The following is a 25,574-nucleotide window of genomic DNA, read 5'->3' as shown; positions in this document are numbered from 1 at the left end:
AGACGGGCTTCTGTTGTTGGTTAGCCATACGCCTTCGCTGCGAATGCAAAAAGTATAGGTTAAGCTAGTCGCGTTCAGACTGACGTGCAAGTTTAGGTTTCATTCCCCGTAGGGTCAAAGACTCTAGTTTAATTGGCTTTGTGATTCATCATGAAGATGCAGGATGAAATGAAAAAGGAATGCAAATACGTACCAAAGCCAGCGCACTCTGGTGGCGGAATTGTTAGATAGTCTGGTTAGCAAGAATCGTGCACAAGCGACAGTTATTGTATCGCAGTGTTGGTAGCCATCGCTGAGTGAAGCGATAGGAATGTGTGTGGAAGAGAGGTTGCAGGCGGATTGAGAAAAGTTGTAGCTCTCGGAGGTTGGAGCTAAATTTTCCGCTCCGCTAGCGCGTCGGTGACTAAGCAAACACCACGCCAACAGCACATTTACTGTACGTAAGCAAGACTGGCTCGTGCACACTTTGGGAAGGAACGCAGTCAAGTGCGTCGGAGCAAAAGAGACACAATTCGAGGCAGAAGTAGATCGCATTCTGAGCTAATATGGCATACTAAGTGCATATCTCCTCGTTCCTCCACCATTCCTTCTTCGCACACTCACGTCTACCCCATGTTCATGTCCTTGGACCCACGAACGCCATCTCACGACGCGGGAAGATGCTATCTGGTAACTCGTGTATGTACATGAAGTCGTATCGTAAGATTTGAGAGTCATTAAGCATCGCGCGTACAAAGGCGGCGTGACGTCCGTCTGTACATCCAACTTTGGAAATGGAAAGCACAGGAAGTTGATTAAGCTGCATTCAACAGCAAACAATACCGTCTTCTTTCATGAGGCAAAGATGCGAACATTGAGGTCCACGCATCCCGTCGCAATCACGCACCGTATGCCCTTTGTGGCGTCCTCATTCTTCTTGCTGGTACCATTTGCTGTGCCATTGGGGGCATCTCCATTGGCAGGTACATCCTTGACAACATTGGGTGCCCATCGCATGCAGCTGACAAAGTGGCCGTGTGCGTCAGTGACTGTCTTGACACATCGGCCTTCTTGCGTGAGATCCCAGCACCGGATGGTCTTATCGTCGCTAGCCGATAGCAAATACTTTCCACCAGGATGGAAGACTAGGGATCGTATCCAGTTGTCGTGGCCTGTCAGTGTTTTGATCAGAGTTCCTCGTCCGTCCCATATCTTTATCGTCTTGTCTCTCGATCCGGTTGCTATGTACTCGGCTGAGCTGCTCAGTGGCGGTGGCTTTTTGAGTCCAGCAAGAGAGGCAAGATTGGCGTACGACACTGGAGGTGCTATGGTGACGCATTCGATTACATGGTCGTGACCTATGAAGGTACATTTCGGTTCGCCCGAGCCGGCATCCCACAGCCGAGCGGTCTGATCGTTACCCGCAGATAATAGCCATCGTCCGTCGAAACTTGGCGCTACATCGCGTACCCAGTCGACATGTCCTCTAATCGTCTTGACGCAATATCCTGTTGTGACGTCCCATATCCGCAATGTCTTATCTCGGGACGCGGAAACAAGCAGGTTGCCAGACGACGGCGAGCCTGCTGCGCCGCTGGGTATGAATCGAATGGCAGAGACGGAGTGGTCATGGCCTGGGAGGGTGCGGATATTCTTGTACTCGTCCGAGGGGTCCCAGAGTTTGATGGTCAGGTCGCTAGAACAAGATGCCAGTAGTGTACCGCCTCTTGGGCCACCAAAGTCAACGTCGAGCACGCCCTTTGTGTGCCCCTTGACTGTCCTTTCGAGCTCTCCCAATTCCCAGTCCCAGATTTTGATGGTCGTGTCTTCTGAGCCTGATGCAAGTGAGGAGAAGATGGGGTGGAAGGCCACGCATGTTATCGGGGAGCGATGCGATTGGAGCGTGTGTCGTGCCGGGGCTCGTGGCAGCCAGCTGGTGGGGTCCTGATTTCTTCGGAGAAGCGAGGTGGGAGTTGTGGAGTCGAGTTCGCTCTGGAGGCTCTGGTTGCGCTGCTCAAGTTCCAGGACCTGCAAAAGATGAGCATGAGACTCCAGAGAGCAGACTAGCGCACAGCTACCTTCTTCTGCAAGCGGACTACGCTCGTCCACTTCTTCTCGAGCAGCCCCTCATACTTTTTCCGCGTGGCCTCGTCGAAATTGTCCGAGATGCCGGCTTCCTCGCGGAAAGCCTCTGCGGTCCTTGGCGCATTTATGACGCCCAGATAGGCGACAATGGCCTTGTGCCTGGGGGTGCTGTCAGTTGTGGGCGGTTGTACATGGGCCGGTGCCAACACTCACAACTCCTCTGCTTGGCGGTCTGTAAGTATCGCGCTCATGGCGAAAAGACTAGCTCAAACGCGGCCGTCGCAGAAGCCCACCATCTACTGTGCCGCTGGTTGGGCTGGGTCAGGGCCGTGGGTGCGGAGGGTGTTGGTGGGCGCGGGGGAACGGCGTCGGCGGTGAGCAGGGAACAAAGGCCAGGCGGGGTGGGTTTGTGCGTGTGCTTGGGCGTAGGGCGGGAGTGGGCACAGAGATGGCGCAGGCCGCCACAAAGGGAAGGGGGTGTGAATTGGGGGGAGGGATGGGCGTGTGCGTGTATAGTGGGTAGTAGTATGTGGGCAGAACACGGCGGCGGCGGGTGGTGGGCGGCGGTGTGTATACCACCTGGGCTGCTGAGGGCGAGAGTGCAGGGGGTGGCCGCCAGTGGGAAAGACGTGTTGCTGGATCAACGCCCAATGCACATGCGATTTACATCAGAGCCAGACACCACTTGGACCACGACACACGTCTCTGCTGTTGCTGCACCAGACCACAATCTCCCCACCACATTCGCCCAAACAATCCCCCTCTTGGGTCCCACTGACATCATCCGGTACGTCGTCGGCCGCCGCTCCTTTTTTCCCGACGCTGTCCTGGGCCGCTGCGCAACTATCTATCCGCACCTGGCCCTCTCCCAATGCGCATCCACGCGCACTCTTTCTCCTTCTCCAGCTCTCGCTTTGTCCAGGCTTGCGACTGACTCGTCTGATAGTCTCTCACCCTTGTCTTCTCCCCATTTCCCTCATACACAAACACACACGCACACAGTACACGCACATAAACAATAATCGCACACCATGGCCGACGAGGAAGATTTCAGCAAGCTGCCGCTGCCCGATCGCTTTGTACACAAGAACTGGAAGGTACGGAAAGAGGGCTACGAAGCCGCCGCCAAAGAATTCAGTCTAGCCGCCAGCGAGTCCGACCCGGTAGTGCGCCAGTTCATAAACGATGCGAGCATATGGAAGGGCGTGGTGGGCGACTCCAACGTCGCCGCACAGCAGGAAGGTCTTGGTGCGCTATGCGCCTTCCTTGACATAGCCGGCCAACAGGGCTGCACACGGTAACATGTCGCATGCCCTTATACAAGACGCTGCTGCTGACTTGGTGCCTAGGACGCGGAACATCACCATCGCTACAATCGCTGAAAAGGGACTACCGTCAACACGACCAGCAGCAAAGCAAAAGGCACTCGAGGCGCTGATGTTGTATATTGAGACGGACAAGCCAGACCCAGTCATCGAGGAGCTCCTTCCTATACTAGCACACAAGCAACCCAAGGTTATTGCTGCGACATTAGAAGCGTTGACACAAATGTACCATGCCTATGGCTGCAAGACCATGGAACCCAAGTCTGTCCTTAAATCCCTCCCCAAAGTATACGGTCACGCGGATAAGAATGTTCGCGCGAAGGCGCAGGAATTGACAGTCGAGCTTTACCGCTGGCTCAAAGAAGCAATGAAACCACTCTTCTGGAACGATTTGAAGCCCGTGCAGCAGCAGGATCTCGACAAACTCTTCGAAAAGGTCAAAGACGAGCCTCCGCCAAAACAAGAGCGACTACTCCGTTCACAACAGGCCGCAAAAGAAGCTGCAGCTGCAGGTCCAGGTGGGGACGAGGAGGAGGAGGAGGAGGAAGAAGACGCTGCTATTGATCTGGAGCCCGAGTACGAGGCCGTCGATGTATTCGCAAAGATACCCAAGGATTTCTCCGAGAAGCTAGCATCGTCCAAATGGAAAGATCGAAAAGAAACACTCGACGAGGTTCAGAAGGCGCTCGACCACCCTCGCATCGCCGAGGGTCCCTTTGATGAATTGATACGTGGGTTTGCAAAGAGTATGAAAGATGCAAACATTGCTGTGGTCATCACAGCCGCCAACTGCGTTGAGCTACTTGCAAAGGGTTTGAAGAAGAGTTTCGCCAAGTACCGCAAGGATGTAATGAACGCTATGATGGAACGATTGAAGGAGAAGAAACAGACTGTCACCGATGCCATTGGAGCCGCCCTTGATGCATCTTTTGCTTCGACAAGTTTCCAGGAGTGTCTTGAAGAGATTCTAGAGTTTCTGAAGCACAAGAACCCTCAGGTCAAGCTAGAATCCTCTAGGTTCCTGATCCGATGTTTAAAGAATACTCGCGAAGCACCAACACCAGAACAAGCCAAAGCCATCGCAGAGGCTTCTACAAAGCTCCTCACAGAGTCACAAGAAGTACAGCGATCCGCTGGTGCCGAGGCACTGGGCACGCTTTGGAAAATCATGGGAGATCGCATCATGAATGCTCACCTTGATGGGTTGGACGATATCCGCAAAGCCAAGATCAAGGAATTCCACGATGCTGCCGAAGTGAAGACCAAGTACAAACCAAAAACCGCCCCTGCTCCCAAGCCTGCAGCTCCCGCGCCTACGAAGAAGCCTGTGGGTAAGCGACCAGCACCCGGTGGTGTGAAGAAGGCCGCTCCGGCAGCCAAAGCTCCTCCGCCTCCGCCTGTTGAAGAGCCCGCTGCGCCACTTGAACCAAAGCCAACTTCAAGACCGGCGCCGCCCAAGTTGGGTGCCAAGCCTGGTGCATCAAGACTGGGGGGATTGAAGAAACCAGGTCTCGCAGCACCCTCGCCACGAAAATCAGCGCCATCGCCTCCACCGCCGGAAGAAGAAGAAGCACCACAGCCGCAACCCAAGTTTGGCGCGGGCCGTGGTCTTGCGGGCCGTCCCTTGGGAAAACCTGCTGCTGAGCCTACTGCAGCCCCTGTCTATCAGGCCCCCACCGGACTGAGTCTAGTCGAACGGGCTGAGCTTGATGAGCTCCGTGCCGAAGTTGAGCGAATTCGAAGGCAATATGAAGAATTGCGGGCGGAGCGAACTAAGCTTTCGTCGCAAATTTTTGAGCTCCAAAATCAAAATGCCCAGCTAATCGAAGACCACACACGCGACGTGCTTTCTATCAAGGCCAAGGAAACACAGCTTGTCCGTGCCCGCTCGGACTTTGAAGCATCTGAGCAGACTGTTCAATTCCAGCGCCGGGAAATCGATCGATTGAAGCGCGAGCTCAGTCGCCAAGTGCGAGTGTCTTCTCCACCGCCAGCAGATGTGGTTGATCATATCTACTCAGACAATGGCAATGGGGGACAGTTTGGGGACTCTGGATATGGCAGCCGGGCCATGCATCCGAGAAGAGACAGGAGTTTTGCTGGCGGGCCAAACAGTCCAGGGGGTGATGGTAAGGAGAACTTCGACACGCTGTCGCAGCCGAGCAGTAATTTGAGTGGTAAACTGAGTCCCCGAGCAGATGCCACTTCTGGCAAGTCATCTCTATCATCACGTGGCGGCGACCGCATCAGCTCTGGCGAGAATGGCGGCGGATTCCGATCGGGCTCACAGGCTGCCTCGGGAGCAGAGAGCTGGAAGCGTGCTGCAGAGGTGACTCAAAACTTGAAGCAGAGGATAGAAATGATGAAGGTAAGTTGGCAATCTCGGTTTGTGTGTAATGGAGCTGACAGCAGGTACAGGCTAAACAGGGGATCGGACGCCCACAAGGCTAATAATGGCGATATGGTTTGCGGCCTTTGCATTGATGAGATGGATTGGGTATTAGGCGAAGGGGTTCGGTTGGGGCCATTATAGCACGGGCCGCGCAGCGGGCCTGATGGAATGGTGATCGAGGGAGCATTGGTAATGGGTACGGACATGGAGCTTCGCAGCTTACGGTCGTGTCGAGTGCTGCAGGTACTTTATCCGTGTGCATCTTCAACGGCGTTTGGTCTGATTTGGGAGGTGCCGGTGTGATAGTGATAACAAGGCACATGGGCGGGATAGAATGGGCAGGCACTAATAGTGTGTGTGTGCCCCGGGGCAAACAGCACTGGACGACTCGAGGTGTTTTTCCTTCCGTACGAGATTCCCCGAATGCTTGTTCCGTCTGCTGTTGGAGGTTAGTGGCATCAGCAATCATGTCATGGTCTGCCAGGTCGCCCGCAGGCACAGTCCGGGGTTCTCCAAGGCCTCGACTCCCGATAACGCGTACCAGAGTGTTGGCATGTAACTGTGCCGCAGCAGAGATCCGCTTGCCGAACCTTGAATGTCAGGCAGTTCCGTGTCTGGCTGCGTCAAGCGCCTGAATCGATTTATTTGTCTTCCTTTTTTTGCTTCTGCATTCTACTGCACCCACTCTGCAGTCCTTGGTACGCGCTTCCCATGGCACAGTCCCTCGCAATGGATGCCGGATTGTCGCAGCGCACGCAAAAGGCATTGCGGGAGCTTCTCCCTACCTTCGCGGCAGGCGCCCCACAACAACAACCTCCTCCTCCACATATCACCGACCCCTTCCCCCCAACCATTGATCTGTCTCGTGGCCTCAACGAAGCCATCCATCCCGAGCTGCTCGAGTTCTTCCACAGTACTCTGGAGGATAACATTGCGAGCGAGGTCCCTAGCCCCAGACCAAGCAAAGTTGTGCTTCCCCACTAACCTTCTAGACAGGCATTTGCAGCCCCCGCCGCATCAGTAAATGGCGGCGATCAGCGACTCCGCTATGCACTAGCCGCCTTTTTTAATTCATACTTCAATCCCATCCACACCGTGAAGCCGGAGCACATTGTCCTTACATCGGGAGCCGTTGATGCTGTCGAGAACGTCATCCACGCCATTTGTGACGATGGCGACTGCATCCTCGCTCCCGGCCCACATTGGTGTATGTATTATGTACCATCTTGAGAGTATATCATAATATGCAGAACCACGAACGCTGAGAAATACTACAGCTGGCTTCGAAACAATACTAAAGAGAAAAGCCAATGTAGAGCTGATTGTTGCCAAACCACCCACCTACTCACATTGGGACAACTATCTTCTCCCTTCACTCCAAGCAGCCTACGATTTCTCAGATAAGCGGTCACGCATCAAGGCCGTGCTGCTGTGCAATCCCAATAACCCGCTTTCAAGATGCTACCCCCGCGAAACATTGCTTGAGCTCATGGAGTTTTGCCAAGAAAGAGGGTTGCATCTCATCTGCGATGAAGTCTACGCTCTCCTCAAGCTGTCCGGGACAGATAGCAAAGCCCCGGACTTTGTCAGCGCACTCAGCCTGACGGAACCGCTTGCACGCGCCGGAGCAGTCAAGGTGGATCCGAGCCGCGTCCACGTCGTATGGAGCGCCAGTAAATTATTCGGCATGAGCGGATTCAGAGTGGTACGCAGTTCTACTTCCAAGTCTTGGTCGGATAGCTTCATTTTGATCAAGTGTCTGTGTTAACTGTGATAATTTAGGGATGTCTCGTATCGCAGCAAAACCCCTCCCTCCTACACGCCATGGCACTAACTTCCACTCACCCTTCCTCACTCTCAACATCGCATCTCTCCGGTCTCTTGTCTTGGTCCCAACTCCCCACTCTCCTCGCCCTCAACTCGGAGCGTCTAACCATCAACTACAAGATGCTAGCCGCCGTCTTGCGCAAACATGACGTACCGTTTCTTGCGCCCTCCCATGGTCTCTGCATGTTCGTCCGCCTGGCGAAACGCGCGAGGACGCAGCATGACGAAGCGAGGTTTTACGATGACCTGGCCAGATGGGGCGGTGTCATGGTTGCTCAAGGAAAGAGCTTTAGAGGCGTAGAGAGGGATTTTGGGTGGGCGAGACTGAGGTTCTCGGTGCCTGTTGCGGAGATGGAGGATGCAGTTAGGAGAATAGATGTTTTTCTGGAGAAGCATGGGTAAGAAGGGACTTGGAGATTGGGAGAAAAAAAGTGATATAGAGGCTGTTTTCCTTAACATGAGAAAGCGTTCTTATTTCTGGGTTCATGTCATGACGCATATCGTTTCTTTCATAATCTCTTAATATCCCATTATACTTGATATTGTGGTATACTTTGTGTTTCATGGAGAGTTGGAGATAGTTATTTGTGCAATAAACCTGAATAGACTTTCCGAGGTTGGTGTTGAACTGAATATTCTACATTAAGGCTTTTTTTTCCCGTTCCATGTAACCAAAATGTGCTCCCACAAGACAAAATATGTTAACATCTCGTCTCATCTTATCGTATTGTCTCTTCTCATTTCAAACCCTTCCATTCCCATATATATACCTACAACACTCCCTCATCTCTCCCCGATCCATCCTCCCCTTACGCCACCTTCCCCAACACCCCCTCATTCTCCTCAATATACCTGACCAAATCCTCAATCGTACAAACCTTAATCCCCCACTTCTTACCAAACTCCAAGCACTCATCCCTTCTCATCATACCGCCATTCTGAAACTCAGGTTTGCCAGGCACCTCGTCACCATCAGTGATGAGCTCACAAATAACACCGACGGGCTCTTTACCCGCCAGACGACACAAATCGACGGCGGCCTCGGTATGTCCCATGCGCTCCCTTACGCCGCCATCGCGAGCTTGGAGGGGCAAGATGTGACCTGGTCGGCGAAAATGGCTTGCTTTTGCGCTGGGGTCGGCGAGCATGCGGCAGGTGAGGCTGCGGTCGTGGGCCGAGATACCGGTTGTGACGGAGGGGTCTACAGCGTCGATGCTGACGGCGTAGGCGGTGCGGTTGGGGTCTGCGTTGTCGGCCACCATTTGCGGGAGGTGCAGGGCGGCGGCGCGCGAGACGGGGAGGGGCGCGCAGATGTAGCCTGAGCTGTAGCGGATCATGAAGGAAGCTTTAGAGGGGGTTAAGGCTGAAGCGGCGATGATGAGGTCGCCTTCGTTCTCGCGCGACGGCGAGTCGAGGACGATTACGAATTCGTCATTTGCTGTGGCGGGGTGAGTTAGTGGGTAGGTTTCTTCAGGTCGAGGTTGGGTGTAGACGTACCGAATGCTTGTATCACATCTGGTATCGAGTCGAATGCTGGGTGTGAGGGTGTGGAATTGATCGTTTCTTTCGTGTTGCTGTTGACGCCCTTTGTGCCGTTGGCGGGCAGCCCGTTCTCCAGCTCTGCAGTCATACTTTCAAGTGTAACTTTTTTCTCTTCGTCTCTTCTCTTCTTTCCTTGGTTCTTCCTTTCTGCTCTTTACTTTGTCTGACGTATATGATATGTATCCAAACTCCTCTTGTGAAAAGTATATGTTATGACGCGACGAGATTACCGCGGCTATCGCTCGGCCCGTTTGACTGGTTTCGCAAGCCTCTTCCCTGACGGTTGCCAATGTACGTGCTTAGAAAACAATCTCGTAAGCGACCGTAGTTCCGCGTACCCTCGGAGCCCCAAATCTTTTCTATGTGCAAGTGGGCGGGCGTGGGGAGAGGCTGAATGCAATGAAGAGTTTTGTAGTATAGGAAGATGCAAATGGTTCGGATGCTAGGGTTGTGTCAATTTTCAGGTCGCACAAAGATGACAGGTGGGTGATGGGTAGGATTATGTTGTGATTGTCTGCGGAACCGCCGTTCGGATGTCCCGATGTCACTAACAGATGGAGGGGTGATCAGATGCACATGCCTCGGCCTTTTTCCCCTGCGTCGGTGCGAAGCGAACCGCCGCTCCGATCCAGGCCCAGTCCATTGCTCCGACATGGCCGATGGGTCTGGCTTGTCTTGTGACATGACATCTGTGTAACGTCAGGTACCCAGGCATCACTCTTGTGCGCTAACTCATGAACCTTTAACGATTATCTCGAGGTGGCACGTGGATACACCAATTGTAAGTATATTCAAAACAAAAACCAATTCCATCCCACATACAAACAAGGGTATAATTCAAGACCACTTCATCGGTCTCCAAGGATGCCGTATAGCTTCCTCTGGTTCGATGACCGGCGTCAGTGACGCTATAAAACACTAATTTAGGTACTGCTGCAGTGAATTCAACTATGCAAAAGCAGCCCTCACGCTAGAAAAAAATCAATGGAACAACTAAGCCTGCTTATCACTGACGAACTCTTTATCGCCGTGAGTAGAGCTGCCACCGCTGCGGGTCTCCGCAACGCCCTCAGTCTGAGGGCTAGACTTCCAGAAGTCCATCTTTCCACTCTTAAGCCTCTGCACCCAGGGTGGGAAGAAGCCGCCCTCAAGACGGTATGTCCAGTGCTCCTTCTCGTCCTTGTTGGGTGGAACGATACGGCCGCCAGACGCAAGCTCGAGCAGCCAGACCATAGTGTTGATGAGAATGTAGGAGCAGATACCGGCAATCAGACCATAGGCAATCGAGTATGTGAAAGGCATAACCGCAATGGTGAGGAAAGCCGGGATGGAGTCGCCCAGGTAGCGCCAGTTGATGTCCTTGGCCGAGGTAGCCATGAGGGAACCGACAATGACCAACGTACAGCCAGTGGCCCATGGCGGGATAGAGGCAAAAATCGGAGCGAAGAAGATGGAGATGAAGAAGCAGAGCCCGGTGAACATGGCAGTAAGACCAGTCTTGCCTCCCTCGGAAATACCAGCACCAGACTCAATGTACGCAGTGACGGGAGGGCAGCCCATAAGCGAGCCAATAGAAATGCCGATCGCATCTACAGAGTAGGCAATGGAAGAGTTCTCGAAATCCTGAGTGCGCTCATCAATAGCACCGCAGAAACGGGCCATGGAGTAGAGGGTACCGGTGCCTGGACATGTTAATATGTATCAAAAATGATGCATAGTGTGTAGCTTACAGTCAAGAATGTCGACATAGAGGAAGGTGATGAAAGCAAGACCCCATTGACCAGCGTGCGCCGAAACATCCCATTCTTGCACAGCCAGAATCTTGCTAATCGGGTGGAACGTAACAACCTGCTTGAAGAAGTTGAAAGCGGAGTCACCAGTCTGGGTGTGCGGGAAGTAGGTGACGCTAGTGGTACGGGGCCAGGAGATGATAGACACAAGCATGATGCCAATGATAATGGCGCCTTTGACACGGTAGAGCATCAGCATGACGGTCAGGATACCGCCGCAAAAGATTCCGATCCACATGGTTGGGTTCCTCATCTTAGCACCACCTGGGCAAACGCCATCAACTTGGGCCGAGGGAACACAACCACCCAACTCAAGAGGAGTGGATTGAGCGCCAGTGATGAGACCGATACCAGCAGAGTAGGCGAGACCGATGATGGTGAGATAGAGTCCGATACCGACACCAGTAGCGAGCTTGATACTTGCGGGGATAGCCCTGGATATATGGTTAGCCTACGTATGCAGATTGAATGGCTTCAAGTGTCAGACTGTGTCGCACAGTGCGCTGAATTCAGCCACACACACACTACAACTCTAATGAAGAGCAGAGACACCTGAGCACACAGCTAATTGGAATGACGTACCTTGCGAGCCACTGACGGATACCGAGAATGGTAAGGCCTACAAAGACGAAACCTTCGACAAAGACGGCAGTGAGTGCAACCTCGTACGGAACCATGCCTTTTACAGAAATCAGCAGAGTCCCATATAGACATCGAGTACGCCCATGACATACCTGTACCATGGAATCCGACAACAGTGTAGGCAAAGTAGGCGTTCAATCCCATTCCAGGGGCGAGTGCAATTGGCATGTTGGCGAACAGACCCATGCAGAAGGATGTCAAAGCGGAAATGGCAGCTGTGGCGGTGACGAGATCGCGTTTGATTTCCTGGACGCACAGCGCATACTCGGCGTTGGTCTCACAGATGGGGTCGTCGGGGAGTCCAGGACAAACGCATGTACCACCACTGTCTGACACGATCGATGCTGTCCATATTCATCAGATGACGAGGGTCAATGGCATTGCGCAATTGACATACAGTTTACAGAGATGATGTAGGCCATTGCGAAAAAGGTCGCGAGGCCTGCGCGGAACTCGGTGGTAAAGTAACTGCCTTTGCGCTCCTTGGGCTGTGGACTGGTCAGTGCATGTTTTGATGATGATATACTTTGGCAATGGATGTACACACATGACCAGAGCCCTCAAGGCGAAAGTACCTGCCGACGAGGGAGCTCGCGACGACGGCATTGATCTTGTGGATCAAGCCGGACATGATGCAGAAATTTCAGTGATGCCGTGGGGTGGCGATTGAGATTTTGGGGGTTGAGTGTGCGAGTGGGTGAGTGAGTGAGAGAGCGTGAGTTGCAGCGGTGCCAGTTGCCGTAAAGTGGACCAAGCTGTGAGAGGGATCGACGTCGAGCTCTGCCCTGTGGATTTGCGCCGGCAAAGAGAGCTTTTTAAGTCAAGTAAATGCGTATTACAGGACATGAAGCGCATTTAGCATGCTGCCGCACCAAAAAGATAAGGGCAGGCGGCGAGGCCCAAACCCTGTCGCGTTCGTCGTCCCACAGAGAGCCAATGGCAGATACCAGGCTGATCAGGCTTTACTCGAGCGGGTATAGGCTGACAGTCCACGCGAGCCCACATCACGGTAAGCTAGGGTGTCTCGGATTCGTGCGCGTGAAGGAGGCGGCCGGCCGGTGCTGGGTACTACTGTCGACTGGGGAAACGTACTGTAGTGAATGTGCGGCACGACACCTCGCCTGTTGCAACCAATACACTTAAGCGCATTGGTATGCTTTTCCTAGGACCGCCACGACAGTCGATCCGTATCTCTGGATGAGGGGGGGATGCGGAGGCGGCCGAGAGCGCTGTCTGAGTGACCTGTACCTACAGTTGGACTTCGCCTCTGCTATCTGGGACGAATCGCTGTTATCACGGCAGCCACAGCAGCCTCAAGGCGCACTTGACCGATTGCAAATGGAATCCTGTCAACAGTTTGGCGGCCTTGCCGGATGGGCGACCGCATCGAAATAAGGTGGGCCGAGCCAAGCGACGGTTCGCGGCGACCGGCCTAGTCGCGTTAATGGTTTTTTTTTCAGAGCACCAAGTGGAGATTTTGCCAGCCCTGGGCATTCGCAATCGCCCCAGTGCCTCCCTCACCTGCATATCCTCGCCGTTGTCGCTTCTTGCGTGACGCGACCAAGTACGCTACGCTTGTCTGCATTGCGAACAAACACACACGCCCGTCCCCATTGGGCTCTTTGCTGGGTACCGCTGCTGCTGCTGCTGTTGATGATGATGATGATGATGAGCGACATCTGGCAAACAGACCTCCAGGGATGTTTGCCCGCCTACTAACCCGCATCGGGACCTCGGCCCATCCCTCACCCGCGTGGTTTGCCTTATTATCAACTCCTTGATGATACTCTGCATATGTCCTTACATACAACATCCACGCCCCTTGTAAATAATGCACCAACGGCCTTTGCACACGCCATCCCCGGAGAACAAATTCCCGTCGCTTACTCGTCCGTATTCTCATACATGACCGTATACATATATTGGTACATTCATGGACTAGGCAGTTCCTTTCTTCTGCTGCACAGCGTGCACCTGTGCAGTATGCGCCACCTGTGGACACGTCGCAAACAAGATGCCGTGGACCCTACTCTAGATCTTTGTGTTTGTTCTTCTCTTCTTGGACGACCTTTCCAATAAGCCTTCAAACATAGTACAATGCCCGTGGATACGCCAGTCTGGAGTCAGTCGTCACTTACATGTATTGAAACACCACTGAGGCTTGCGCTGTCAGCGCACATGCACTTTGTTTTGACAGCTGTCCGACAGGCCGCGGTCTTCTTGAAACGGCTGACAGGTATATACAGACCCGTGACAGCTGATTATGCCGAAATGCTATTCATTTCAAACTTTGTACGTCGTACAATCATGATCGACATGGACAGATGGACGTGCATCCATCTCAAGCGCAAACATTCCGAGGAATGTTTCTCCAAATCAGTCCAACCTCACTGTCTCGCCTCAAGAAACACCAAGAATGCGGGCGCCAACCAACAGCCGTACCAAGGCTACATACAATATGCACCATGTTTGTTTAGATGCGGGCCTAGATCAGTTCCTTGTAAGCGATTCCATGCGGCTTACCCCTTACGCTAAGAGCATGTACGCCGTCGCTGCTGGGAAAAAGAACAAACGAAGAGCTGCATTCAGCTCCGAGGGGATGGGAGCTCGCACCTAATCGACAGGCACCAGGAAAAAGAAAAAAAGGACTAACAACTCTTGCCGACAGTCAAGAAGATTACGTCTTCATGGGGCTTTGGCAAGCTGTTCTCAGTGACTGCTACCACTACAATCCGGGGAGTCTAGTTCTTGTCCCCATCAGCCGAAAGTTAGATTTCTAACGTCTTCTTGTAATCACAAATTACCTTTTCAGAACGCGGGAACTGAGAAACAGAGAATGTTCGAGCCAGATGGTCGCATGGGTTGTGGTCAATGTTGCCCATAATCCAGCATAACCAAGGTAAAAGTGAGCCAATGCGGCCATGTTGAGCTGCTTGGCAATGGAATTTGGGCCACCAGTTGTGAAGCGTGTGACATTTAAAGCATTCAAAGACACTGTCGTCGGAGCGAAGAACTCGCCCTCTATACTATTTCGCTTGACATACCCAATCTAGTGCAAGGCGATTCTGTAACTAACAGCACAACCATCCAAGGATCAAAGCCCGGAAATAAGACGCAAACCCACTATAGAGCATCAAGTTAGGCCGGACCAAATTTACGAGATCTTCATATTTGTCGGGTCGGTTCGCAGAATACTCGGACGAGGTGTAATAGTATCCACATACGGATGCACAGAATTTCACATGTGTGGATGTGGACTTTGGCTAGTCGCATGATCCTTGCTAACCGGCATGGATAGAGGATTTTTAGTAGCAGCGGACCCTGACCTCATAGTCGAGGTGAGAGATGGGGTTCTCGCAGCTCGCAAAGTCCATTGTCGAGGTAGAGAAGTCCCAATAAAATGATGTAATGTTTTAGCGATGTTGAGGCGCAGATGCTGTGGAGTATCACCGCCACACTCTCAAGCCACTGGATGATCAACAATGACGTATGCCAGTCTGGAACTCTGTAACCTTGTCTGTCGCGTGGACCTCTTCTACAATGACACCCGTCGACTCGTGAGACCCAATACACGTCCTATTAGCTTGCCATTGCACCTGCAGATAGCCTCAGTCAGTCTGCCAGTCATGAGACATCGACTGATCGCGTTGGCATCGCTCCCTCGCGTCAGCACGCTTCCGTCGGCCCGCTGTGCACCCTTATTTACTCGCAGTTCTCCTGCTGCATCAATACGACAAGGCGTGTTCTCACAACTTCGATGCTTGACAAATCGGAGACAATCGGACCTTGACAAATATGGCGATTACTCAAATAGCAATGCCAGGCCCGCTGCAGAACTCAACGAAAACATAACGCAGGAGGAGAAGGACCATTTCGCACAGAAGCTGAAAGAAGACAAGGGCAAGCAGATACGCACGCCATGGCATAGAGAGGGAAGCGATACGCCGCCTGTTGCGCGACAGAGGAGTGCTGGAGCGATGACCAAGGGCATGTTTTTGCTAATGAATACACGAAGACAATTGTTAACACGAGACAGGGAAATTGTTAACTACACCGTCTCGCATGCTGAAGATCATCCTCCCCCTCACCACTAGCGACCAGAATACCGATCGCAAGGACATTGAACCGCTGGCACTCCTGGTACATCCACAGCAGCCTATCTCATATCTTGAGCGTCTGATACAGGCTGAGCTTCCTACAATCAAAGACAAGCAAGGTCGTGAGCGGCAGCCACACGTGTACTTTCGGGCTGAAGATTCAGTACAACCAGAGGAAGAGTCAGGGGACACGAAGAAAACGCCAGTCAGCAGTGAAAAGGAAAGCTTGAGCCAACAAGAAGGAGAAGAAGACTTTGAGCAGGTCGATGAGATCCGCATCGACGGTAAAATCCACAAGACAGGCAAACTTGGCACGCGCGATAGGATGATGCCAGAACAAGCAGAGGAGCTACGAGGTGGGCCCGGAGAGGGAGGGGTAGAGTCGTACTCTGGCCAAGGTCACGAGGCCTCTTCAGACAAAGAAGGAGAGCGCAGATTTGTACGATGGTCTTCGTCGACCGAGATTGGTGACTTCATTCGTGACGCTGCCCGAGGGCAAGAGTTTGCAATTGAGATCGAAGGCGCGCCCGAAGAAATCCGAGTTGGTGTGCCCAGCTTCAACGACAGGACTTACTATCTGCGAATGCGGTTACGTAAAATATCAAAGAAGATTAGCGCCATGGCCGACGTCAAGAAGGAGTGCGATGATCTAGCGCAGCTGGGTGCCAAAAGGGTAGCCATGGCTGGGTTTGGTGGAATTGTAGGATGGTGGTGCGTTGTCTATTACCTCACGTTCCAGACTGAGCTAGGATGGGACGTTATGGAACCTGTGACGGTAAGCTTCTTCAAACTCACTGTTTAGACTGTGCAAGGCTAACATGACTGCAGTATCTTGTTGGTCTTTCGACACTTATTGGTGGTTACGTCTGGTTCCTGTACCATAACCGCGAAGTTAGTTATCGTTCGGCCATGAACTTTACTGTGTCTCGTCGACAGCAGAAACTCTACCAGCAGCACAACTTCGATCTGCGCAAGTGGGAGGCGCTGATTGAAGATGGCAACACTCTCCGCAAGGAAATCAAAGCGATTGCGAACGAATACGATGTTGAGTGGGATGAGCTGCAGGACGAAAAGGATGAAAAGGTGCAGCAGGCGCTTAAGAATGAGCGCCGCCGCAAGGAAGAGAAGAAGAAGAGCAAGGATGATGATGACGAGCCGGTTCCGGTAACCAAGGACGAGAAAGGCAGTAAGTAGAGTGCGCATGGCGGAGTTTACTAAGTTTGGCATTGTGGTTTTTGCGGATTAGGCATTTGAGCGTGGCGTTTTGGGAAGGATGCACGGTATATACATAGATAGACATACCCCAGCATGTTGTGCTGAGCATTACAACCGAAAGTTTGTCGGTCACACGCAGCAGATGTGTGGTGTGAGAGTGAGAGCATCAGCATGTGTCATGGATGGAGAGCGTTGGAGTGTGATGGGGGTTGGGACGAAAGAAGTGGGGCCGAGTGGTGCTACTAATAATATCGCGGTGTGTGGGGATGCATGGCGTTCGAGTGCCGCGCCGCATGCACCCTGCACGGCACTCGGATACTTACTTTGGACAGGGTAACATGGCAAGTGTCCGCGTACAGCAGCACCACGGACGCACTGGACGGACTGACTGACTGACTGACTGACTGACCGGAGCAGGGACATGGCCACCGTCGACAAACGGACTAGAGGGCGCAGTATCAGGAGACACGCACATGGAGCGCCATGCAGGCTGGGGACATGCAGTGGGCATCTTCTTTACTTAGCCGCCGACGTCTTGTCGACGGGCAGGGATGGTGCAGGTGGCCCTGGTCGCCGAGTGCATCAAGGGGCGCCCATTCGCTGGACAAGCAACAGTCAAGACTGCCTCTAAACCCGTGTGCGCCGCCATGATCGCCGCTGAACCGCCAGGCGTCGAATTGGCCGCCGTCGTCCATCTTCACCCTTTCACCAATACACAGCAGCATGACCCTGCAGTCTCGTCTAGGGTGACAACCACCCGCCTGGCGCAGCGCCCCATCGTCGCCCGCTCTCTCCTCTGCTGCTGGATTCGCCCACGCCCGCTCGTCGGAGCCGCTGAGGGCTAACTGTTCTCGTCGACGAACCCAGCACGGAGTAAAACCGAGAGGACGATTGCTCCTCCATACATACTAGTCGCTATGGCTTCAGAGCAGGCCTACAGTCCTGCCCCACCGCCTTCTCCCCGACTGCCTCCCCCGCCGCCTTCACCGCATCCCACTCACCTCCAGGCGCCGCAGATATCTCCCAGGCGCTTCGCTGTGCAACCGCCACTTCTCAACACCACCCTTGCGCCACCGCCGCCCTCTGGTCCCGCCTATCTGCATGGCTCCACGCCCGTTACGGCCTCGTCGCTGAGCCTGCCCTTCTCGCCCTCACTCACGCCCTCGACGTATGCGCCCTCTCCCGTCGCGGCTGCTTCACCCATGGCCATGCGAGGCTCTGCTCCAGCCGCGCCGTACAATCCCCAACAATGGTCGCGGGGTGGGAGTGTCAATGGACAGCATGTCCAGCACAGCCAGATATCGGTGCCCTCGAGGCTGCATGACGTGACGGGCATGGAAGGTACACGCAATTTTTCTCTTTCTTCTCTCCTCCCTAGGCTATGTAGTAGATTCCGTAGACCTGCTCTCCTTCTCTCTCAAGTGTGCAACAAATCCTGTGTCGAGCATATCATGGCATTGTGCACTCCTTCCTCACCGCCGAGACAATCGACTCGACACATCAAAATGGGTGATGCTAACACTACCAGCCTCGATGCCCTCCCCGCCACCTCCATATTCGCCTGGTCAGAACCCAAACATCTCGCAGTCACTGAGCACCAGCACCACTTCGTCGCCACAGCTCACTGCCAATACGTTTCCCCACCCTCCGCCGCCCCCGCCGCCGACCAGCAATCCGCCATCGGCGCGTCCCATCTCAGGCTACCACAGTCGGCCTACCTCCATTGTCATACCCTCGAGCGCCACAAGTGTGATATCGAACCAGCAGTTTCCCCCTCCACCGGGAAGGAACAGTACAGGTCGGTCGGCGTCGCGCGACAAACTGACTTCCAAGTTCAGCCTTTCGTCCTTTAGGAATCGGAACAGTGACCATAGCCCTGCTCCGAGCAACATTGATTCGCTTCATATCAGTACTTCTGATGCCATCCAGAGAGCACCTGCTTCCCCTGGGCTGGTTGCACAGCGAGCTACGTTGACGTATGTCCACGAACAAATCAAGCAGGTATGATGCCAAGACTAACATTGAGACAGCTACACACCAAATGCATTCGTGGATCGACGGTACAGTCCCGATACGCAGTCACCTATCAGACCTCCGACTTCTCGAAGGGCGGCTTCTGCCGGTGTACCAGGCTATGAGACTCGGACACCCATCGATGAATCGCCCATTGTCCCACCAGGAAGCTGGAATCGCAATGTGCCATTACCCCCGCCCCCGCCCGGCCCTCCTCCCAGCAGTTCGAGGTCGCAGAGTATGGGACCTGGAGCAGAACCAAGCTCTAGCCGAATGCCTGTGTTGCCCTCGGCGCCCCCAACGAGAAGACCTGGTCAGACGTCATTAACACCAATCCCACCGACGCCCATGGGTTGGCAAGATGAGTCGACAAACCTTCGTCCAAGATCACCTGCAGCTCATGGCCTGTATATCGACACAAGCCCCCCTACCGTTCGCTCTTCCGAACAGCCCGCAGCATCATCAGAGAGTGGAAGCGTTTCGATTTCGTCTGGGCCAACCACCACATCAGGTTCGAACAGCACTTTGTATCAAACTCCAAACAGACGCGATGCAAGCACACGAGGCATCCGGGAGCGAAGGAGTGAGAGCCGAGCGGCGCGGGAACAACGAGCTGAACCGAGTAACAACCCATGGGCGCAAGATCTAGAGAACGAAGCCGCAAAGCCTGCCAATCTCGATTTGGGAACACCCGAAGGTGGTTTGACCCGCCGTGGCGCTGTCACCAGGGGTACGCCAAAGAGCAGTGGGCCAAGAAGCGGAAATATCTTTGAAGATTCTGGGTCAACAAACTCTACACCTCGAATCGATGCACCCCCCAGGTCTGCACTTGCCGGGGCGCCGACGCCGCCTTTTTCGCCAGGTATGGAACATCTCAGTCGTTCAGCCCAGAAAGCTCCAGTCCCGCTCCCTTCCAAAGCGCTACCCACCCCACCACTCCATATTTATGGAGATGAGAGAGATGCAGACCTGACTCGTCAATCAGAAGCTGCAAACGATTCGGCCATGAATACACCAAGTACCTCTCGTGTCGGGGGCCCGGATTCTACGGTAACCACACCTAGGCCGGCGGGCATTCATGCCTTTGCCCGTGCCTCTATGGAACGTCATCGACAGTTCATTGAGAAAGAGATGGCTGCCGAAACCGATCAAGACAGACTGGAGTTGTTTGCAGAGTTCATTGTAACTGAATCTCGACTCCGCCGGGATCGTTACTCTGGGGCTTTCGATGCCATGGCGGGCGATATCATGGATTTGACGAGAGACTTGTGGCGCTCCTATGGCAATTCGGGACGCAGGTCAGTCACGCCAAACACGCAAAAAACCCCCGCAGGACATGTCAGCAGAAGGTCGCAAGGGTCTGTCGCAGGAGAATCTCCTGACACTCGCTTCTCCAATTCGATGCCTACGACCGCTGCGAGTCCTGCATCATCAATTGGCAACTTTACTCCTCATACAGAACCTGCTTCACCCTCTAGTGCCTCAAGCCAGAAAGCTCGGGATGCGTCTTGGGTTAATAACTACCACCCCTCGCTCTCGCCTATCCCTAGCATGGCCATGAGTACTATTCCTGATGAACAAGACTCAAGAGGTCGGTCTGCAAGCCGTTGGTGGGAGAGTGATGGCGGATCTTCTGGAGTTGGTGGTGGAAGGAGATTGGAGCGAAGCAAAAGAGAGTCCAAGTACATGAGTTTGCCGAAAGAAGCTCGTGAAAGTCTGCAGTGGGCCGGTATGGATGCGAACGCTCCAAGGCAGCGAGGCGAATCCAGTAGTCGACCAGCGTATGGACCCAATGGATACCCACCGGAGAAGGTTGGCCTGCATGAGGAAGGCCAACAGCCGCTGCCGCAACAGCAGCAACAGCTACAGCAGCAACAACAGGGCTACGGCTACTACCAGAGATCCGCTACGGCAACGCCTGACCCTGATAAGCTGGATGTGTCGCGGCTTGTCACGCTCCCCCCTTCGTACCCACGACATCACCCCGCTGTCAACAACAGTCACCCAGATCTGGCCAGTATCCGAAGCAGTTTGCGAACTCTCTCGGAACTCGATGAAGTCAAGAACACCAAGGCGAAATTCAACACAAAGATCGAGGCTCGAAAAGAACAAGAGAATGCATCTTTGTCTGACCGACGCGCGCAACTGAGATATAACATTCAGGATAATGTCCGGAATGGGGTCATGTCGTTTGCTGATGCCGCTAAAGCAGAGGCAGACTTTGAGAGTCGCGAGCATCAAAGGGCACAGGACGTAGTCCAATGGATATTCGACACATTCCAGGCCGAAGTGGCCAATCCACTCCATGCCATGTTCTGCGAGCGCATCACCAAGGCTACAGCTTCCATGGAGCACCTTAAAGGACGCTTGAAACAGGAGCCAGATCCCAATCAGACACAAGAAGAGGGTGACGAAAAACCAGAGCTTCTAGAGATGCTTACTTTGCTCAAGTGGCTGTTTGAGGCGCGGGAACAACTACATAAAGAGATGTACGAGTTGGAAGATGAAAGAAATGACCTTTATCGGGACATCATTGTTTTGCCTTATGTTCAAACCAAGAACGAACAAAAGGTAAAGGAAGCTACAAGCTTCTTCCGGCACGACGGCCAAGATCGCAAAGTTACCTTTGAGAAGGAAACACTCAAACGCTACGAAGACTTTATGGACGTCATTGAACGAAACGTGACGCGGGGAGTTGAGACTCAGCTTTCTGCTTTCTGGGATATTGCACCAGGCCTGCTTGCTATTGTACAGCAGGTTCCTCGAAACCTACAAGGCTTTGGGATCCTGGTGCCGCCTCAAGAGTACGAGGAGACACCAGCCTATCACGACTACCCGCTACAGTATCTCTACACTCTTCTCGCACACGCTGGTCGCTCTGCGTATCAGTTCATCGAGTCGCAGATTAATTTGTTGTGTCTATTGCACGAGGTCAAGACAGGCGTCATGACTGCAGGTTCACGACTCCTCGAAACACAAAGGCTTCTAGAGGGTGAGGATCTAGCAGGGGTAAACCAAGAGATGAAGGCTATTAGGGCTGATGAAGAGAGGAGATTGACTGATGACTTGAAGGAGAAGGTTGGCCTAGTGGAGAGCCAATGGAATGAAGCGCTTGGACAAGGCTTGGAAGACTGCAAACGACGCGTGGAGGAGCATCTGGCAGAGCAAGGGGGTTGGGATGACACTCTGCGAGAGTGAATGGAGCATATGGGTACATGGTTCATGACTTTGCTGTCCTTTTCTTTCTGTATTCACGCACCGTATCGATACCCGTTTGAAACGTCTGTTTGGGCAGCCGTTGGATACAAAATTACTGTTTGGCAGTTTTCTGACTATGACATGGTTACGCCCGGCGAGTGCGGTTGCTTCCGTCGTACAGGATCGGTGTTCAGTTGATGTGCATGGCCCTGCAGCATGCACTTGCTACACCAGGATATCTGGCCTCCAGCGACTACCCCTCACTGCACTACTGACCGTCTTCTCCTTTTGCTGTGCTAGTCACAGGGGCCAATCACACTTGGTGCTTCGTTTTCATCTCTCCTGAAGAGATGCGCTTGGCAAACATCGCTGAAATGATGTTTTTGGCCTCAAACGCCCCTTCTTCCCACCTGGGCGCACTATCTGACATGTGATACAAAGGATCCACCATTCTGATAACCGTTATACTTGTCTGTGGTGGGTGTTCACAGGATCAGACGCAAGAGATGGGCTTTACGCTGATCTGCCCTCGAAACTTGGACGCAGTTGCGCCCTGGTCTGCCCTTCTGTTGTCATTGTCAGTCGTACTGCAGCCTTCTTTCATTCACCGCCTTGGCTGCGTCACCCCCAAACCGGCTAGTGGGGAAAGCGCACGGACCATCCAAAAAAACGCCGCACACACCTGCCCATAAAGACTGATGACTTCGTCGTGTCTGCCACCTCCAACGCTTACCCACCCCAACAACACTCACCAGCTCTTCCAGCCCCGGTTCCCAGTGGACCGTACATAACACAAAAAGAAACAAAAAAATACAGAAAACAACAAGAAAAGCCCGTCCGACGACGACAACCACCCACTCTTCGTCTCGTCCTGTCGCCTATACCCGACAGACGTCTTGCTTGAGTCCTCCTTTTTCGCCCAGAAGAAGAAAATCAGTGTGTCCGCAGCAACTCTGCTCTTGGACCGCTTCTACCGCTTCTGCTACCCCGCACGGCTCCTGTTGCAACTTTCAGCAAGGTTCAGGTGAGTGTCCTAAACTTTTTTTGCGAAGCGAGCGCACCTGCCCAAGTCACGCATGCGCCTGCCCGCAATATTTGTTCACGCTACTTTCTGTCGCTCAACTGACACCCCGCCTTGTAGATAGACACCATGTCTGAAGTCGCAAACTCCACCTCGCCCGTCCAGGACGGTGCTGACGCCAACGGCGCTCAGATCAACACCAACGTCGCTGCTGCCCAGGCCGAAGCCCCCACCCCGACCTCTGCAGCCCCTGCTCATAACCAAAACTCGGCCTCGCTCTATGTCGGCGAGCTCGACCCTTCTGTCACCGAAGCCATGCTCTTCGAGCTGTTCTCTTCCATTGGCCAAGTCGCTTCCATCCGTGTCTGCCGTGACGCTGTTACCCGTCGCTCGCTCGGTTACGCCTATGTTAACTACAACAGCTCTGAGGACGGCGAGAAGGCCCTCGAAGAGCTCAATTACACTGTTATCAAGGGCAAGCCTTGCCGTATCATGTGGTCCCAGCGTGACCCCGCTCTGCGCAAGACTGGCCAAGGCAACGTTTTCATCAAGAACCTGGACCATGCCATTGACAACAAGGCACTTCACGACACCTTCGCCGCTTTCGGTAACATCCTCAGCTGCAAGGTCGCTCAGGATGAGCTTGGCAACTCCAAGGGTTACGGATTCGTTCACTACGAAACCGCCGAGGCTGCCAACAACGCCATCAAGCACGTTAACGGTATGTTGTTGAACGAGAAGAAGGTTTTTGTCGGCCACCACATCCCCAAGAAGGAGCGCATGAGCAAGTTCGAGGAGATGAAGGCCAACTTCACCAACATCTACGTCAAGAACATTGACCTTGATGTCTCCGACGAGGAGTTCCGTGAGCTCTTCGAGAAGCACGGTGACATCACTTCTGCGTCCATTGCTCGCGACGAGCAGGGAAAGAGCCGCGGGTTCGGCTTTGTCAACTACATCAAGCACGAGGCTGCCTCTGCTGCCGTTGACGCCCTCAACGACACTGACTTCCGCGGTCAGAAGCTCTACGTCGGCCGTGCCCAGAAGAAGCACGAGCGTGAGGAGGAGCTACGCAAGCAGTACGAGGCCGCCCGCCTCGAGAAGCAGTCCAAGTACCAGGGTGTCAACCTGTACATCAAGAACCTCAATGATGATGTTGATGACGAGAAACTGCGCGACATGTTCACTCCTTTCGGTACCATCACCTCCGCCAAGGTCATGCGCGATGCCATGCCTGCTGAGCGCTCTGAGACCCCTGGCGATGAGAATAAGGAGGAGCCCAAGGAGGAGGCTGAGAAGACTGAGGAGCCCAAGGAGGGCGCTGATGACAAGAAGGACGAGAACAAGCCTGGTGAGAAGGTCACCATCAAGGGCGAGAAGAAGATTCTTGGCAAGAGCAAGGGCTTCGGTTTCGTCTGCTTCAGCAACCCCGATGAGGCTACCAAGGCTGTCACCGAGATGAACCAGAAGATGATCGAGGGCAAGCCCCTCTACGTTGCTCTTGCCCAGCGCAAGGACGTCCGCAAGAACCAGCTTGAGGCTACCATCCAGGCTCGCAACCAGCTCCGTATGCAGCAACAGCAACAGCAGCAGTTCGGTGGCATTCCTCAGATGTTCATTGCCCCTGGTCAGCAGCCCATGATGTTCCCTGCTGGTGGTCGCGGTCAGATGCCATTCCCCGCTGGTATGCCCGGCCAACAAGGTGGCCGTGGTGCTGGCTTCCCTGGCGGTATGCCTGGTCAGCAAGGCGGCCGTGGCGGCCCCAACGGTCAGCAGATGCCTCCCATGTACATGCCCCCTGGCATGGCTCCCGGTGCCTTCCCTCCTTCGTACATGAACCAGCAGTACATGCAGCTGGCACAGGCTGCACAGCAAGCCATGGGCGGACGTGGTGGTCGCGGCGGTGTCCCTATGGCTCCTATGCCTGGTATGCCACAAGTCCCCATGGCCGGTGGTCCGGGTATGCGTGGCGGTCAGGGATTCCCTCCTCAAGGTGCTGGTCGCGGCAACATGCCCCAGGGCGGCCGACCTGGTCAGTCTCCCATGCCCGGTTACCCTCAAGGCGGACGCGGCGGTCCTGCCGGCGCTGGTGTCGACATGAGCGCTCTGAGCGGCGCTGCTCCTGGTCAGCAGAAGCAGATGCTCGGTGAGGCTCTCTACCCCAAGATCGCTGAAATGCAGCCCGAGCTCGCTGGCAAGATCACCGGTATGCTTCTCGAGATGGACAACAGCGAGTTGATCAACCTGTATGTATCACCTTCCCCTTGTTTTGCTTAGCCATTGTACTAACCTATCCAGTACTTCTGACGAGGCAGCTCTGCGCGCCAAGGTTGAGGAGGCTATGAGCGTCTATGACGAATATGTCAAGAACAAAGAGGGTGAGCCCGAAGAGAAAGCCCCCAAGGAGGAGCCCAAAGAGGAGAAAGCTTAAACCTCTTTCTAGTTGCC

General features: G+C 53.8%; 11 protein-coding genes across 11 annotated transcripts; 7 read left to right on the top strand and 4 right to left on the bottom strand.

Annotated features, from left to right (window-relative positions):
- Nucleotides 1-831: 831 nt before the first annotated feature.
- On the bottom strand, nt 832-2,315 carry COCVIDRAFT_19400 (hypothetical protein; the record flags this gene model as incomplete). Its single annotated transcript, XM_014697066.1, has 3 exons — nt 832-2,007; nt 2,058-2,223; nt 2,278-2,315. 3 exons carry the CDS (start codon nt 2,313-2,315, stop codon nt 832-834), a joined length of 1,380 nt encoding a protein of 459 aa, XP_014552552.1.
- Nucleotides 2,316-3,095: 780 nt separating this feature from the next.
- COCVIDRAFT_109931 (hypothetical protein) lies at nt 3,096-5,840 on the top strand (the record flags this gene model as incomplete). The annotated part of the gene is made up of 3 exons (XM_014697098.1): nt 3,096-3,361; nt 3,414-5,757; nt 5,808-5,840. 3 exons carry the CDS (start codon nt 3,096-3,098, stop codon nt 5,838-5,840), a joined length of 2,643 nt encoding a protein of 880 aa, XP_014552584.1.
- Nucleotides 5,841-6,510: 670 nt separating this feature from the next.
- Nucleotides 6,511-8,010, top strand: COCVIDRAFT_30087 (hypothetical protein; the record flags this gene model as incomplete). The annotated part of the gene is made up of 4 exons (XM_014697097.1): nt 6,511-6,723; nt 6,778-6,988; nt 7,059-7,486; nt 7,564-8,010. 4 exons carry the CDS (start codon nt 6,511-6,513, stop codon nt 8,008-8,010), a joined length of 1,299 nt encoding a protein of 432 aa, XP_014552583.1.
- Nucleotides 8,011-8,417: 407 nt separating this feature from the next.
- COCVIDRAFT_109995 (hypothetical protein) lies at nt 8,418-9,238 on the bottom strand (the record flags this gene model as incomplete). Its single annotated transcript, XM_014697096.1, has 2 exons — nt 8,418-9,046; nt 9,106-9,238. The coding sequence occupies 2 exons, from the start codon at nt 9,236-9,238 to the stop codon at nt 8,418-8,420; spliced, it is 762 nt and encodes a 253-aa protein (XP_014552582.1).
- Nucleotides 9,239-10,143: 905 nt separating this feature from the next.
- Nucleotides 10,144-12,213, bottom strand: COCVIDRAFT_30085 (hypothetical protein; the record flags this gene model as incomplete). The annotated part of the gene is made up of 6 exons (XM_014697095.1): nt 10,144-10,832; nt 10,881-11,374; nt 11,523-11,619; nt 11,675-11,926; nt 11,980-12,070; nt 12,130-12,213. The coding sequence occupies 6 exons, from the start codon at nt 12,211-12,213 to the stop codon at nt 10,144-10,146; spliced, it is 1,707 nt and encodes a 568-aa protein (XP_014552581.1).
- An 825-nt stretch (nt 12,214-13,038) lies between these two features.
- COCVIDRAFT_109929 (hypothetical protein) lies at nt 13,039-13,485 on the bottom strand (the record flags this gene model as incomplete). Its single annotated transcript, XM_014697094.1, has 1 exon — nt 13,039-13,485. The coding sequence occupies one exon, from the start codon at nt 13,483-13,485 to the stop codon at nt 13,039-13,041; it is 447 nt and encodes a 148-aa protein (XP_014552580.1).
- Nucleotides 13,486-13,679: 194 nt separating this feature from the next.
- On the top strand, nt 13,680-14,117 carry COCVIDRAFT_41300 (hypothetical protein; the record flags this gene model as incomplete). Its single annotated transcript, XM_014697093.1, has 1 exon — nt 13,680-14,117. One exon carries the CDS (start codon nt 13,680-13,682, stop codon nt 14,115-14,117), a length of 438 nt encoding a protein of 145 aa, XP_014552579.1.
- A 1,091-nt stretch (nt 14,118-15,208) lies between these two features.
- COCVIDRAFT_41299 (hypothetical protein) lies at nt 15,209-16,873 on the top strand (the record flags this gene model as incomplete). Its single annotated transcript, XM_014697092.1, has 3 exons — nt 15,209-15,569; nt 15,619-16,454; nt 16,508-16,873. 3 exons carry the CDS (start codon nt 15,209-15,211, stop codon nt 16,871-16,873), a joined length of 1,563 nt encoding a protein of 520 aa, XP_014552578.1.
- A 938-nt stretch (nt 16,874-17,811) lies between these two features.
- COCVIDRAFT_110007 (hypothetical protein) lies at nt 17,812-22,105 on the top strand (the record flags this gene model as incomplete). Its single annotated transcript, XM_014697091.1, has 3 exons — nt 17,812-18,235; nt 18,423-18,870; nt 18,925-22,105. The coding sequence occupies 3 exons, from the start codon at nt 17,812-17,814 to the stop codon at nt 22,103-22,105; spliced, it is 4,053 nt and encodes a 1,350-aa protein (XP_014552577.1).
- A 703-nt stretch (nt 22,106-22,808) lies between these two features.
- On the top strand, nt 22,809-23,009 carry COCVIDRAFT_109927 (hypothetical protein; the record flags this gene model as incomplete). The annotated part of the gene is made up of 1 exon (XM_014697090.1): nt 22,809-23,009. A coding segment is annotated over one exon (201 nt), but the record flags the coding sequence as incomplete, so codon positions are not given.
- Nucleotides 23,010-23,255: 246 nt separating this feature from the next.
- Nucleotides 23,256-25,557, top strand: COCVIDRAFT_41297 (hypothetical protein; the record flags this gene model as incomplete). Its single annotated transcript, XM_014697089.1, has 2 exons — nt 23,256-25,372; nt 25,425-25,557. The coding sequence occupies 2 exons, from the start codon at nt 23,256-23,258 to the stop codon at nt 25,555-25,557; spliced, it is 2,250 nt and encodes a 749-aa protein (XP_014552575.1).
- Nucleotides 25,558-25,574: the final 17 nt, after the last annotated feature.

This window comes from Bipolaris victoriae, assembly GCF_000527765.1.
Source record: "Bipolaris victoriae FI3 unplaced genomic scaffold scaffold_106, whole genome shotgun sequence".
Taxonomy (NCBI): Eukaryota; Fungi; Ascomycota; class Dothideomycetes; order Pleosporales; family Pleosporaceae; genus Bipolaris; species Bipolaris victoriae.
Note: the sequence above shows the minus strand (reverse complement) of the source record. Positions and strands in the feature narration are given on the sequence as shown.